The 15514-nt window shown below is 34.9% G+C and overlaps 1 protein-coding gene across 1 annotated transcript in view; it reads left to right on the forward strand.

Annotated features, from left to right (window-relative positions):
• The first annotated feature begins 2695 nt into the window (after window positions 1-2695).
• The window catches only part of DMD (dystrophin), a 1921612-nt gene continuing 1908793 nt past the window's right edge, over window positions 2696-15514 (forward strand). Inside the window, exon 1 of the mRNA XM_041000021.1 lies at window positions 2696-2810. Within this exon, the coding sequence (XP_040855955.1) occupies window positions 2804-2810 (7 nt within the window). The 5' untranslated portion in view covers window positions 2696-2803. The remainder of the gene's footprint in view (window positions 2811-15514) is intronic.

The raw sequence follows: 15514 nt of genomic DNA on the forward strand, positions 1-15514 counted from the left end.
TCCAAAAAATATAGTACACGATCTTACTTATATGTAGATTCTTGCAAAGCCAAACTCATAAAACCAGAGAGAAAGGTTAGTGGTTACGAGGAAAATGAAGACCTCAGAGAAGGCAAATAAAGGTACAGCTGTGTTGATCAAAGCATTCTAAAGATCCAATATGCATCACAGGGTCTATATTGAATATTATTTTGCTCTGTAGTTGATATGTTCTAAGATCTCAGATATTTTCATTGCATGCAAAGGTAATCATTTAAGGGGGTGATATATTTTATAGTGATCATTTTACTTTGTATATCAAGATATTCAGTTGTGTTTCATATCATATATATATATATGTAATTATAACTTACTTTATAGAAGCAGAAAAAGAAATCCTAGCTTGTGGTTCACTCCCTAAATTTCCACAATTCTTGGCTAGAGTCAAAAGTAGCAATTTTTTTTACATTTATTTTAATTGAAAAGACAGATTTACAGAGAGAAGGAGACAGAGAAAGATCTTTCATCTGATGGTTCACTCCCCAAGTGGCCGCAATGGCTGGAGCTGAGCCGATCTAAAACTGGGAGCTTCTTCTTGGTCTCTCATATGGGTTCAAGGTCACAAGACTTTGGGCCATCCTCTACTGCTTTCCCAGGCCACAAGTAGGGAGCTGGAAGGGAAGTGGAGCAGCCAGGATATGAACTGACACCCATATGGGATCCCAGGACATACAAGGTGAGGATTTTAGTCACTAGGCTACCATGCCAGGCCCAGCAGTCATAATTTTAAGTGATGTCTCCCACAAGGGTGGCAGGCCCCGAAGAACTTAAGCCATAATAATCAACTCCTAGGGTGTACTTTAACAAGAAGCTGAAGTCCTAAGCTAAAACAGGTGTGTGAGCCGGGAACTCAGATGTGGCACACAGGCATTTCAACCAGTGCCTTAACTGCTATGCTAAATGCCAACCCCATACTTTTCATTTTAAAAGTCAAAATTTATGTTTAAAAAGTGAGATTAGACTTATGGATACATGAAACAGAAAATGCAAATTCTCTAAGACAGGAAGGATTACAATATTTTGGAATGACAAAAATATCCAGTACGGCTGGAGTGTAGTCAGAAAAAAAAAGTGGGAGGAGTGAAATCAGAAGCTGTAGAAATAAATCAAGCGTAGAACAAAAGCCATGTATTATTCTTTTATATAATTTGCAACCTCAAAGACAGGTGTAATAGCCCTGGAAGTGGTGATTTGTTAAAATGCAGGAATTTTCAGCAAGTATTTTCCGAATAACTTTGTGGAACAGTGTGTGTAATAGTTTACAGAAGCTCTGCTGAGTCCCTACAGACTCAGTTTGTCTTCCTGGTTCATTTGAAGCATTTATCAATTAAACATAAACATCTGTAAAGTAGGGATTATTTTATATGTACTTATGTCTGGAATATGTTACTTGAAAATTAAAGTTATATATTATATAAAATGGTGATTGAGCAATTGAAATGTACATGCATATGCACATACTCCATAGGAACCAGTATTTCAGAATAGTAATATTGACAAATGTCACATATGCTAAATGAATTATTCCTCATAGTTTCACAGTACATCTACTTAAGCTATCTGCTTTTTTGGTGGGAGATGAGAATTTCCCTATCCAACTAAATATCTAATAGATTGTAGAAAGAAAACCTGTGACTTCATAAATCCCCTTTCTTGAAAATATGTTTCTTATGAAAATATTTTGAATGTTCTGTGTTATCATTTCAAATTATAAATATCAGTGCTCCAAGGGAAAAGGATACTTAAAACATTTTAGAGAAAATTACTGCATAGATTTATGGCAACTTTAATTTCTTTTGCAAAAGACTGATTTACAAGTAGCATTTTAAAAATAGAAAATATATTTTTTTTCTGAAATTGCACTTATTCACTGGGTAAACAAGTTATGGGAGGAATTCAGCTAATCAGATTTCTTACTTTGGGAAGAAAGCACTCTTCCCAAGTCAAAATATCAAGAATAAGTTCAACTCGTGCAAGAAACACACAGAGTACTAGACTTTATGTCCAATCTGCAAAAGATAGCATTTTCTTAGAAAATCCTCTTAGTCCAAATTTTTCATAGAAAAACGTGAGGCAAATTGCATTTGCAAAAGTGCATGCTGTATTTTGTAATAAAGCAGAGACATGAAGCTGAGCACACAGAATCCTTATTTGAAAAGTACAATCAGAAGAGAGAGGTTTTTTTTTTTTTTGTTACTGTTGTTGTTTTGGTTTTGTTTTTATTTAACCATGAAAGGACTATTAAAATTAGTGAAAATCAGCCAGGATTTCAGTGTGAGTAATATGAGATGTTGCAAGGAACTCGGCTTTTGGTATAGTTAGAAAAAGAGTCTAATCCAAGGGCTTTGCATCTGTACAGAGGATCGAGTCGATACTGAAAGAGATTTGCAGATCCGCTGTTTTTAGCAGAGAGAATGCTCGTTAAATGCAGAACGCTGCTCTGCCTCATGTGTTTGCTCTGAGGTGTACGTTTTGTTCGACTGACGTATCAGATAGTCAGAGTGGTTACCACACCGACGTTGTAGCAGCTGCATAATAAATGACTGAGAGAATCATGTTAGGCATGCCCACCTAACCTAACTTGAATCATGCGAAAGGGGAGCTGTTGGAATTCAAATAGACTTTCTGGTTCCCAGCAGTCGGCAGTAATAGAATGCTTTCAGGAAGATGACAGAATCAGGAGAAAGATGCTGTTTTGCACTATCTTGATTTGTTACAGCAGCCAACTTATTGGCATGATGGAGTGACAGGAAAAACAGCTGGCATGGAAGGTAGGATTATTAAAGCTATTACATCATTATGAATACAATTAGAAGCTGACCATGACAAAGCATATGTTTGAACAAGCAGCTGTTGGTGGCTGGGGTTTGTTGCCGAGCTCTTCAAACTCTGCAAACAGTGTTGCTTTTACGGAAGGGATTTTAAAATTACCTTGTGCTGCGTTAGGATTTTGGAGGGTGTGCTTGCCTCCAACGTCAGGGAAATACTTCTGGGATAGAAATCAGTGTTAGAAGATTTTAGAATAAAGTATTTTTCAAGAGTCTAGGTTTCTCCAGGTAAATGATGACCGGAGAGGTTGGAAGGGGGGCAGTCTGTAGGGAAATCTACCCCGGCTCAGTTACATGCAATTTAGTTTCAAGGACTGATTGATATTTTGGATATTCAGACATTGAAAGAAATGAGAAAAATGAGAATGTGTAGAATGTTTGGCTAGGTTGGAAATTGTTCCTGTTGGTTTCTGTTTTAAAAGGAGTTTGACTGTCAGTCATTTCTCCTCATTAATTTCTAGCTTTTGAAATTTATTCAGTCATTCTGCATTATAGGAAGCAAATATATCCATATCTCCTGCAGGGTTTTTCAACAACTCTAGCATCTGTTTCAGCTATTGAACTGTATTCACGTTTTGCCAAGTTGATAGCAACCCAGCCGGTCTATCATTTCTCGCTTGATTACTGCTCTTAATTTCTCTGTATCAGCTTGTTTCGGATAGATCTCTGAAAGCTGTTAATGAAAAATGACAGAAGATGCTAAAAATTACTGAAAACTGGAGCTTTTAATTATTTATTTATTTCAGAGCCTTAATGAGTTGTGTCTTACATTCTTTCTTGCCTGCGTACGATTTTTAGAACCCTGATTCTGTTTTGCAATATTTTCTTTCAGTCGGATTATACTTATAAGTACTTTCAAACCAATGGAGCATGAGCATTAGCTATATTTGGCTCCCCAAATAAAGTTTCGGGAAAAGGGGAAACAATACAAGCTTTCTCTAGAAACTATGCATTATTTCTATATTCTATCTTTATACATTGTCAAGAGGATCTGTCAGTGAGTGCATATTGGACCGAACATACTGAAATAATTTTTATCACCACTAGGGTAATAAGAAAATAAAACCTTCAAAGCTGTTTTTAACAAGTGATTGATAGAAGCAGATGTTAAATAATATAGATGTAATTATCCTGAGTATGAAAAGCATGCTATTAGCTGTATATTATAGGAGCTTTCAACTCTCTGCCCTGTCTTTCAGTAGCTTGAGTAGCTAAATCATCCAAGTTAATAAATGATCATATATCAACATCTAATATGACCTTTCAGTGTGCACAAGTTTGCTCATGTATGCTGTGTGTTTTCTGCTGTAATTACCCAGTGAGTACAGTTAAGGAACAGACTGACTGTTATGTAACTTTTCCCCCCTGAATGTTAGCCCATGTTTTCCAGTTACGTATTCCTCTTAGAAAGAGTGAATTAAAACAACATGTATTTGAATACCAGTGAGTCAGGTAACAACTGATGGGTAGGAATACAATTTAGATTCATCTAAATTAGTGTCATTTAAAAAAATGGTCAGGAATTTGGGCGAGCACTTTTTAACCTTGAAGCACACATGACTGTGGTTGAAGAGATCATTCATAATTCTTTCATGCATCAAGAAAGAAAATAGTTTTCTAGATATATTCTTTTGCAAGTAAAAATATTTTTAGTGCTGTGATTTAAGCTAGTGAATTCTTTCCTTTTAACACTTTTGAGTATTGTGCATTCTTTCTGTAGTTCTTACCATACTTGGTTAATCTTTGGAAAGCTCAAAGATTGACAGAATATTTTGCATGCAAATCATAGAGAGTTTTTTTTGGACTTTTTTTTTTTTTTGGCTCATTGAGAAGAACTGACTTCAACAAAATTATTCTTCAAAACAAAGTCTTCTGCCAGTTCCATTTCTCAACTTTTTAATAGCCATTTGAAGTGACAATTCAAGTCTAGAAAAACTCTTACATTTCACATTTAGCCGGACTCTTCTTTTGTGAATTGTCTCCTGTGGGAGAAAATGTGAGTTTCCTGCTACTTTCGCACCCTGTTACCATAGTGACTTAAAAGGGTTTCCTTTCAATGAAGATATTAATTTAAGGCAGACGCTGGACTTCCTGAGCCTTGTGTGTGTGTCTTTGTGTATGTATATATGTGTGTATGTTTGTTAGTTTGTACTTCAAGCTTGCTTCATTTGTGACTAGAGAGTGCTCTATTTTTGATTGCACTGATGAGTGGAGAGTATAGACACTAGGTGGCACCAGCTGTTGATTATTAATGAAATCTTAAGGGCTTTGGACCACACACCTGAAGCACAGGCATACCCTTACTGATACATGTATAGTGAGAGTTGGAAATGATGGCAGATCATTCTGACTGTGAAACATAATATATAATATATGTGTGAAGTAATGAAACTATGTGAAGTTTCCCAACCCCAATTCCTTAACTTTGTGTTTCCTAAAAGATTTTGGAAAAAAATAAATAAATAAAGGTGAAGAATAAATGCATAAAAATAGAATGTGTTTATGAAAGAGAGGTGGGAAAAATGAAATATAGTATGAACATTTAAGCATATTTTAAAATTTAGAATTGATACATATTTTTAAATGTCTTTCTCCACCCCCTTCAATTCTCTAAGAACCCATCATTTAAGCTAAGGCATTTATGTTAATAAAGTGAATTCTTGCTTTTAGGTAAAAATCTATTTGAACATTTATTTTTTAATTCAAAAATATCCCAAAATTTCATTTTAGAGATAACAGTGTTCATTGAACTTTCACACATGTTGGGAAGACTGCCACTCAGGTGTGCTGCTTTTCATACACAAAGATGAGCAAAGGAAGACACTAATTGCTTAAGAAATATGGTTTAAATATTTTTCTGAGAAGCTTGTTCAACCATATTATTCTCCTTGTCATCATGTCATCTATATATATTTTTAACAGATTTATTTGTTTATTTGGAAAGTCAGATATACACAGAAGAGGAGAGACGGAGAGGAAGATCTTTCATCTGATGATTCACTCCCAAAGTGACCACAATGGCCATAGCTGAACCAATCTGAAGCCAGGAACCAGGAACTTCCTCCAGGGCTCCCACGTGGGTGCAGGGTCCCAAAGCCTTGGGCCATCCTTGACTACTTTCCCGGGCCACAGGCAGGGAGCTGGATGGGAAGTGGGGCTGCTGGGATCAGAACCAGCAACCATATGGGATGCTGGCATGTTCAAAGCAAGGACTTTAACCACTATGCTGTCATGCCTAGCCCATTTCCTCTATATTTTAAAAATAAAAATCAAATAAAACAAAGCATTTAAGCTTGTGCTTAACACGTGCATGTGCATAACCTTGGAAAATATGTTTTGCAAAGCTCTTTAAAATGTGAAAGCCACAGAATTTTTTATGTAGTTTAGAGTTAATAAAATAAACTGAAGAAAGTCTGAATTAGAATAGGAATAAAAAATAACTGATCATATCCAGAAATACCTTTCCCACAAAAATAAGCCAAAGTTTTCCCTCAGTGGAAATTCTTGAGAAAGAGTATAGTTTTCAAAAGAACAAATTCAAGCAGCTAACAGTCATATGAGAAAATGCTCAGGCTCCCTAGCTATCAGGGAAATACAAATAAAAACCACACTGAGATTATATCTAACTCCAGTGAGATTTACCTATATTCAGAACTCTACTAGCAATATCTACTGGCAAGATATGGGAGAAAGGTACTCTATTTCACTGTTGGTGGATGTGTAGGCTAGTGCAGCCACTATGGAATTCAGTATGGAGAGTGCTTAGATAACTTAGATAACCATATTACTGAGTTATCCCATTCTTGGAAATATATCCAAAGGAAGTGAAATCTGCATATGAAAAAGTGACCTGCATCCATCCCTATCTATATCAACACACTCCACAAAAGCAAAGACATGGAAACAACCCACATGCCTGCCAAGAGAGGAGTGGATAAGGAAACTTTGGTATATGTACTCCATGGAATAATACTCAACCATTGAAAAGAATGACATTCTGCCATTTACAAGAAAGTGGTCCTAGCTGGAGACCATTATGCTCAGTGGAATAGGGCAATCCCAAAAGGACAAATAGGAAATGTTATCTTTGATATAAGACAACCTTCATGCAAAATACGAGATCAATAGATATCAGTAAACATGTGTATACATATATTCTCATAAGTGAACTATATACTGGATACTAGCTTACTGGAAAGTAACAATATGTTGCAGCATGCATCCTTACCCCGAAATAAAAGGAGGACTCCCAATCAAACTCTTAAATATACCTTGACAATATGATACTAGATTTTCTACCATTGCCTATATGTACAACGTGATATTACTGTTAAATAGCAGAAAGATGGACTTGTAACTGTTGCTGAAGGACTATACTGTCTAATAATATGATGGGAAATAGTGAGGAGGTGGAGAATAGGGATGGAGGAAGGGAAGATGGGGAGGGGAATCCCTACACCTACAAAACCATATTATGGAAAATAGTTATATACATTAAGTGTAGGAATGTAATGATCACTTTGGGATAAAATTGTCATTCTTGGCTTATGTTTATATTCCAGTGGAAATGTAGTCTTATGATCTTTCTTATGAATAGATATAAATTATACTTCAGCAAATACTGTTGAAAAGAAGAGAAAAGCTTTTGAAGGGAAGCAGGGAAATGAGGGAAGTATGATGGCTTTATTGACATGTACATATGGGATTATAAAGTCTGATCTCTTCATAATAATAACAAGTTCAAAAATTCAAAAAAACTGAAAGCCAAGTTTTATTTATTCATTTTCAAAGTCATAGTTAGGGAGAGGCAGACATAGTGAGACTGAGAGATTCTATCTGCTTGTTCATTTCCAAGATGCCCACAACAAACAGTACTGCGCCACGATGAACCCACAAACCACAAGCATCATCTGGACCTCCTATGTGGATCACAGGGGCCAAACACATTTCATCGTTTTGCTTCTTTTTCCAGGCCATTTGCAGGGAGCTAGATCAGAAGTGGAGCAGCTAGGACAGAAACTGGCATCCATAAGATATGCCAATGTCATATATGGTAGCTTTACTCACTATGCCACAACACCTGCCCCAAATAGGGTAGTTGGAAAAAGTAGAAAAGCAATACAGCCATGGATCCTTCAGTGTTCCATGAAAAACTGCGCAGCATGAGAAGTCATAGAGATTATGGTATAGCTTTTGTAATTAGGGTATAGAAGTATTCTCTGCTAGACATAAGAAGATGGTAGATAAAGCAACAGGTTTTATTATCCTGCCTTTGTTGTGACATTTAGTGAATACTGTGGACAAAAAAGTGGGTTTCTCACAGGATTATGGTGTAGTTTTATAAAACCAGACCCATCTGACTTGAGAGTGGTGTCTCATAATGTGCCCTGGCCTTGTTTGGCCTGTGAAATGCCAATGTGTGATACCTGGAGAAAGTTTCAAATAGCCTGTCTAGATGGATAGTAGCATAAATATGTAGAATTGTTAGGGTACCAAAGAATTATGTGGACACCTAAAATATATAATGATTCAAAAATTATGACTGTTAATAGGAGTAAGTACAACATCCTGCACTAAAGTTCAAAAGAATGAATCTAAAAAGTACAAGATGTAAGAGAATTAGAGCTTAATAGTTCATTGGGGAAAAAAAAAAGCTGATGATTTTCTTGCCCATAATCTCAGTATTAGTCATATTCTCATATGGTACCTAATTATAATTAGATAAAGTAATAAAGTAATGTTAGATATGTCTCCAGAAAAAAACAGGAAAATAATTTTCAGAGTCATGTTGTTCTAATAACTGCATTTATTATTTCTTATGGATATCCATGGCCTAGGAGCAATTTTAACACAAGAGAATGTGTTCACTGAAAGTTCTTTGGCACCATAACAGCTAAGGGGCATGAAAAAATACTATAGAACATTGAAAGGTAGAAGGATTTTTGGAGAAAGAAGAATAGAAAAATAGTGATGCTGATTTCATATGATAAGTGAGCTATATACTAAAGGAAAGAATTCAGAGTCATTTGTGCCTCATTGATAGTAAAGGAAAAAATATTCTTCCAATTAGTTATATAAGCAGAGAGGTTACTACTTTGTGAGATAAGTGTATTCATTGTTCCTAAAATATTCAATATTGAGGGTAGAGCTACTGAGCCACAGGGAAATTGAGGAAGGAGAATGTCTGAGATTGTTTTTATGTCTAAGAATCTGTGCATCTAATCATTCTAAGCTGAAACATTTCTCCCCTTGCAGATATTTCATTGAGTGTGTCTACTATTCCACATGACCTACACAGGCCAGGATTCAGTATAGCTGCATGTTTCACACATTTTTTTTTCATTTGGCCAGCTAGTTAAAAATGATTTTCATGTTCTAAGTTATTTTTAAGAGAATATTTTTATGACATATAAACATTATACATGAAGATATAGTTTGTCGATAAAGTTTTATTACAAGACAAACTCACCATATGTTTAGATATTATTGTCTCTGAAGGCTTTCATCTTAAAGTAGCAGTTAAATATAGTGACAGAGACCATACAAACCACCAAGTCAAAGTAATTCTATTTGGTCCTTGATAGTAAATTTTGCTAATTTCACATGTAAAGTACAAAGAAGCTGTCCCATTTGTTCCTTGAGTCATGTATCTAAAATAAGCAAAGTTACAGGTAAATACCAAAGACAATAAACACAAATTGTATTCACCTGTAATATTTACATGTGAGGTTTTGAAAGGTTGTTCAAACAGTTAAATATGGATCCATTTTGGCTGTTAATCAGTTGAGAGATTACACTTGCTGAGGAATGTTCATTTAAAGTTGTTATAAGAAGATTTATGGTCTTCATAATCACTGAGTTACATGCTGTATCTCCTGTGCCTAAGTCCATAGATCTTGGTAAACTTAGCAAATTTGCTAAGTGTTATTTTAGTGTTGCTATTTAGTAACTTTGTGATTTCAGTAGACTTACAGAAAGTATAGAAGTCAGCGGAAAACAAGGTAAAGTGAATGGACTTGAGCTTTGTCCCTCGGGAAGTGTATTGACTCTGGCAGCAGCTTGCACAATGCAGACTCCAGCATAGGAGTAGAAAAACCATTAAGATGTTCTTGATCAACATGTTTTAGAAAGGAACAAAGAATAAGAAATTGAACGCAAATGCATTGCACTAAAAGAAAACTGTTGTGGCAACTAGTAAATCACTGATAAAACATGCTGTAATAAAAAGTTTTTACTGGGATATTTTCCTGGACATGTGACTATAATAGAAGAGATATTTCCAGGTCCTAAGATAAATCATAATCAGATTCTAAGTATAAAATTAAGAGCTTCTGCAATTTTCATCACACTATAAAATTTCTGTAGTTCCACAATGTAAAATTAACGCCCCTGCACCCTCCCTGCACCACCCCGCCAGGGAAGGATGTAATTTCTGCTGACTGCTAATCCTGGAAATTCCTGCAAAACCCATAGGATTCTTATTTTATTTCCATGAGGATGTTACTGAACCTCTACCTTGTGATACCTGTCTCTATGGTAACAGATACAGGGTCCGAAGGAAAATTTTCCTATTGGCTTAAGAATATGGAGTGACAAGGGAGCCTCGCGAAGGAAGAGAAAGAACCTAAGGGAGGGCAAAAGAGGTAATTGAGCAAAAGTTGTTATGAAGGAGCTTTTTTGTGTTTGCACGCAATTTCATTTCCCCTTATCTATGTCAGAATAAAATAGCAGCCAACATCAAAGTAAAGGTTTAAAAAAGAAGGTTCTTAAGAAGTGTTGTTCTCAGTCACCCAATTTTATGTAATTGAAGTCCAGTAGCTTTTTTCCCTTAGTTGACTTGTCTTTTATTATGAAGAAAAAAGATTACTTCTTGGCTGAAATTTTAAGAGGAGGAAGTGGTCTACCCTGGCAAATTTACTTCTCGTTATTTCCAACAAAAATCTTGATCTTTTACAAGGCGGTCTCTTTTGAGTTCAGGGTAATAATATTGAGATCTGATCGGCACTGCCTGAAGTGACTAAGCTTCTCAGGGAGTTTTGAAAATACAGTGGTCTTCCAAACTGTTCTTTTAATTTTGTTGTTTATAAAGAAAAATACTAAATATGGCAAATAATGCTCATTGGAAAACTCAGGATTTTTTAGAGCACACTGAATAAGATTTTTTTGTTTTTACAATGTTTCTTTGTTTTTTTTAAAAAATACGAAGTAAACAAAACTTATCAGAAGTTTAAAATATTTGATTTTTCCATATGCTTCACGTTTCCTTTGTCGTCCTTTTAGTGGATATAATATGAATGTATTACATTTGAACTGTTCAAGAAGGGAGACAAGTTAGGTTCTTCTTTCTTTTACATTAGAAGTGTGTGTATGTTTACATGTACTATACTAAATATATAGTATAGAAAGTTTACATGTTATAGGTACATTAAAAGTATATATACTGTTATTGTTATAAACACTTAAAATATCAGTGCTAATTGTACATAATTCAGAAAAATAAAACTGCAAGAATAGTGATGTCTCATTATATCATTCTTATTCATATTTTGATGTTTCACTTGTCCCAAGATTTTTGTTTGTGTTCTGGTGAAAGCGAAGACACAGAGATTATTGTAAGCAAACAAACTTGGTAATTTGATCAAGGAAATTAATATCTTAGCAATACGTTAAATATATTTCAAGTGATATTTTGTGAAAGTAGATAAGCAAATATTTATTTAGTCTTTGTTACCCTGAGATAATAGTGCTTTAAGCTTTAAAGATTTAAATCTTTTGTGGCATTTTCCTGACCTTGCTAACTATATAGATTCTCTGTGAACATGTAATTTTCACATATTTAATCCACTAATTATAGACACTTGTAAACACTTGTAAGACCGTCTTCAGGACATGTTCGATTGTCATTAATAAAAATAAAACAATAGAGCTAGCTGCAATGTTTCAGTGATGCTTTGATAATTTTAAGTAATCCTTTGCTGATGTATATAAAGAAACTGCATCATAAGATGTGATCTCTAAAGTACATCTGCTGTAAAAAAAAAAAAAATAAGATACATACCCTTTTGAAAAACTTACTTCAACTTAAATTGTAAAAATATGTAGTATATGCTCGGCATGGCTGACCTACAGAAAACTTACTTAATTGGGCTCTGGGGTTAGATCCCAAAGCATTCTAAAGGGGATGATCAAATGAGTGAAAAGATGATCTGATATACTGTGGTGAATAAAGCTTAGGAAATGTTATGCATAACCATATATTCAGTAGTAAGGGTATGGCCTAACTGAGTAGAGTTTGGTGGTACACTGAGGTTGCTTGTTGCCAATATATACTTGAAGGTAAATGGTGCTTATAAGATTTTAAACAGAAATATTGATGTTCCTCTGCTATCTGATGATACAAAGACCTAAGAACATTGAGGAAAATAATTTTACCAGTATTATCCTGCTTTTCTCATGATATTTTTACAGTTAATCACTGGTTGCAACAGGGTACAGAGCATCATATTCCGATTTAACCAGTAAGGATTTGTTTTTTTTATTATTATGGATAGAGTTATTTAGGCTGGGCACAATATATCAGATAATAGATAGTGACACAAATGTTAACTTGAAATTGTGTTATTTTTAGGCAAGTTGTAAGATACATTCAGTTCTCTAGGTCATGTATAAAAAAGAAGAGATTAAGTTACAACTAGCCCATAATAGAAGCAACAGTTTCTTGAGTAGGACTCAGTTTCTTCTTCCTTTGGCAGTTAAGTCTTTCATGGACTGCTTCCGGTGGCCATAGTGGCAGGAGATTTAAGTCATCCAGAACAGCATTAGAGCCCACCAACTGAAGTACCAGGTTTGTTTCTGCTGCTTTCCATTCATCCCACAAAGGTTTGTTGATAAATTCTGACTCTATGCTAAAATAAGATGACTAAGATGTGGTCCTGGAGGAGTTTAGAGATGAATTTGCTTTATATGGATGAGAAGAGGAAAATATCTACAGTGACAACATAGCAGAGAGCATCAGCAACTGTGAATCCAGACAGAAAAAACTGGCTTAAAAATAAGCTACAGGCTTCTAGGGTTCCTAGTATAAGTGAGATGGAAGGAATTGGCCAAACCATCAAAGAACAAAAGGACAATTGAAAGGGAAGAAAGAAAATTCAGTGAGAAACAGTTCAATCACTCAAAGTAAAAGTGTGAAGTTGCATTTTTTTTATTTTATTTTATTTCATTTTGTGACACAGTTTCATAGGCTCTGAGATTCCCCCATGCCCTCCCCCCATGTTGGATTCCTCCACGTTGTGGCAGTAGTACAGTTCATATCCAGTCATGATTTCCTCATTGCGAGCATGTACCATGCAGGAGAGTCCAGCCTCTTAATGTCCCGACAAGTTCAACAGTTTCATTGTGGGACCATCCCCGGTCCGAAAATGGAGCTGACAGAATATCATCCCCTCCAATGAAAACTCACAACATAACATTGACAACAATTTACAACATTATGGAGTTAATTGGTATGGTATTAAGTGACTAATATGTTAGAAAATGCAAATTCTTAACCTCATCCTGAAGGAGCACTCAAAACAAAACAAAAAAAAAAGGAGTGTGCCTAACAGCTGTTGTTTATTTTTTCTAGAATCAAACCTAAGAAGTAGTGCTTAGGTTGTTACAAAAGTCAGTCGATGAGGTCAAATTTGTTTTAATTTAGTTATGGAAACTTTGTCTCAGGAATATTTCAAAACAGTTTGCTTTCATATATAATTTGTGTACATCTGTTCCTGGAAACTCTTTGCCATGCTATTGCTGGAGAAATTGTTATTCTAGCTGTATATCCATTTTTAATTAGAAACAGTCTAAATGAATTTGACTTACGTCTAAATAAAAAGTAATCACAGTATCTATCCTTCAAGACTATACTGGTGAGCTAATAGGATAACACTGTACATAGGATAATCCTATCACTACATATATCTTTAACATGAAGAAATTGTTAATTACCAAGGTTTCAACCAATTTCATTGTCTTCCCATATCATTGGTCTTCAGCTACACATCCTTATTCTCCTAGGAGATAAAACTTATATAAGTTTGCATTTTGCTTTGAAATTAAAGATAAACAGGATATTTTCTGAAAAAAATTTAGTTGTCTAAAGTGTCTTGCTATGCAACTCATTTCCTGAACAAATTGTATAGGAAGTTTTCTCTTCACTTCTGTCTCAGGCCCATCTCTCCTCACCCTCTCGCCTCTTATCCTTTTCCTCATTCCTCTTTCCTCTTTGTATGTGAATAGGTTTTTGTGTGTATATATGTATGTGTGTGTCTAGCTGTGTCTCAGGGCTCCCTAAAGTAATCTAGACATATCAGGAAAAGGCAGGAAACTTCTCGCAACCAACTTTCATGAGTTAACTTACAGATGAAAGAAATTCTGTATAGCTTTCTTTTTTACAACTTTGTATTAAGCTCTTACATAAAGAGATATACAAATCACAAAGTTTATAACCTGAATTTTCAGAATGAGAAAACCTCAGTAATTACTCAAGGTAAGAAGAAAATTTGCTAGGACTAAAACCCTTAATTTTACCATTTCTTAATCAATACTGTCTGAAAGATAAGTGCCATGAAAACTTCTAACACATCATAGATTAAGATACTCACTTCCTGAAATTTATGTGATAGAAGCCATATAATTTGTGCTGCTTTGTTTCTGGCCATTTTTCCAGGCATTATGTTTGTAAGAGCCATCTACTTTGTTTTTTGTGACACAGTCGTTGTCAGTGCTGCTTGATGTGCCATTATCAAGCTACTATACCAAAATTCACTTATCCCATGCACTCTAGGTAGATGTTTGTAAAAATTCTATTTGTCAACTCTAAAAAATAATGCCTCTCTGAACATTCTTGATAAATTCTAAGAAATAGAGTTGCTGGGTCATATAATAACTGAACAACACTCACTTTTAGTTGATAATACCACGTGATTTATCATTATATGTAAATAAGCTTACTTGTCATTTTTTAGTTCCGGATATTGTCCCCAGTACTTAGTATTATCAGTTTTTCTAACTTCAGCCATTCTGCTTATTTTGCTTTGGACTCAATTGAATTCTTATTTCCATCTTTGCTCATGGCTACTTAGTTTGAGAACTTTTTAGGATTATTAGTCCTGTGGATACTGTCTTCAGTTAGGAAGCTATTCTCATATCAAGTTCATTTCTACTTAGAGATGCCAACTTCTTTTTTGTAAGTTGAAATTCTTTGCTATTTTCTGATTATGTCCTCTCCTTTATTATCTGTTTTTGCGAACAGCAAACCACATTTTGTACAGAAACTTAGAATTTCAAGTCTAGGAACCATTAAAAACGTTTAGTTCCATTTCTTAATTTGACAAATGAAAACACTAAAAGTACAAGGAAAACATCACTTCTTCAAAGTCTCTTCTAGGTTGTAGTAAGACCAGTAATAACCTAGGACTCCAGTCACTGAAGTAAGTAAAGATTTTTGCCCCTATTAAATTATGTACAGTTTTTATTTCTTTTAATAGGATGACTCAAACTCCTTGTCTTCCTGTGAAGGCCAAAAAATGCATGCTACAGTAATTATAATAGCAAGTGAAGAGTGAAGGATGATTAATCTTATTGTGTGAACAAAATTATCCTCA

The sequence above is a fragment of the Ochotona curzoniae genome, unplaced genomic scaffold (assembly GCF_017591425.1).
Source record: "Ochotona curzoniae isolate NIBS_2020 unplaced genomic scaffold, NIBS_Ocur_1.0 contig_1274, whole genome shotgun sequence".
In the NCBI taxonomy this organism is placed as follows: Eukaryota; Metazoa; Chordata; class Mammalia; order Lagomorpha; family Ochotonidae; genus Ochotona; species Ochotona curzoniae.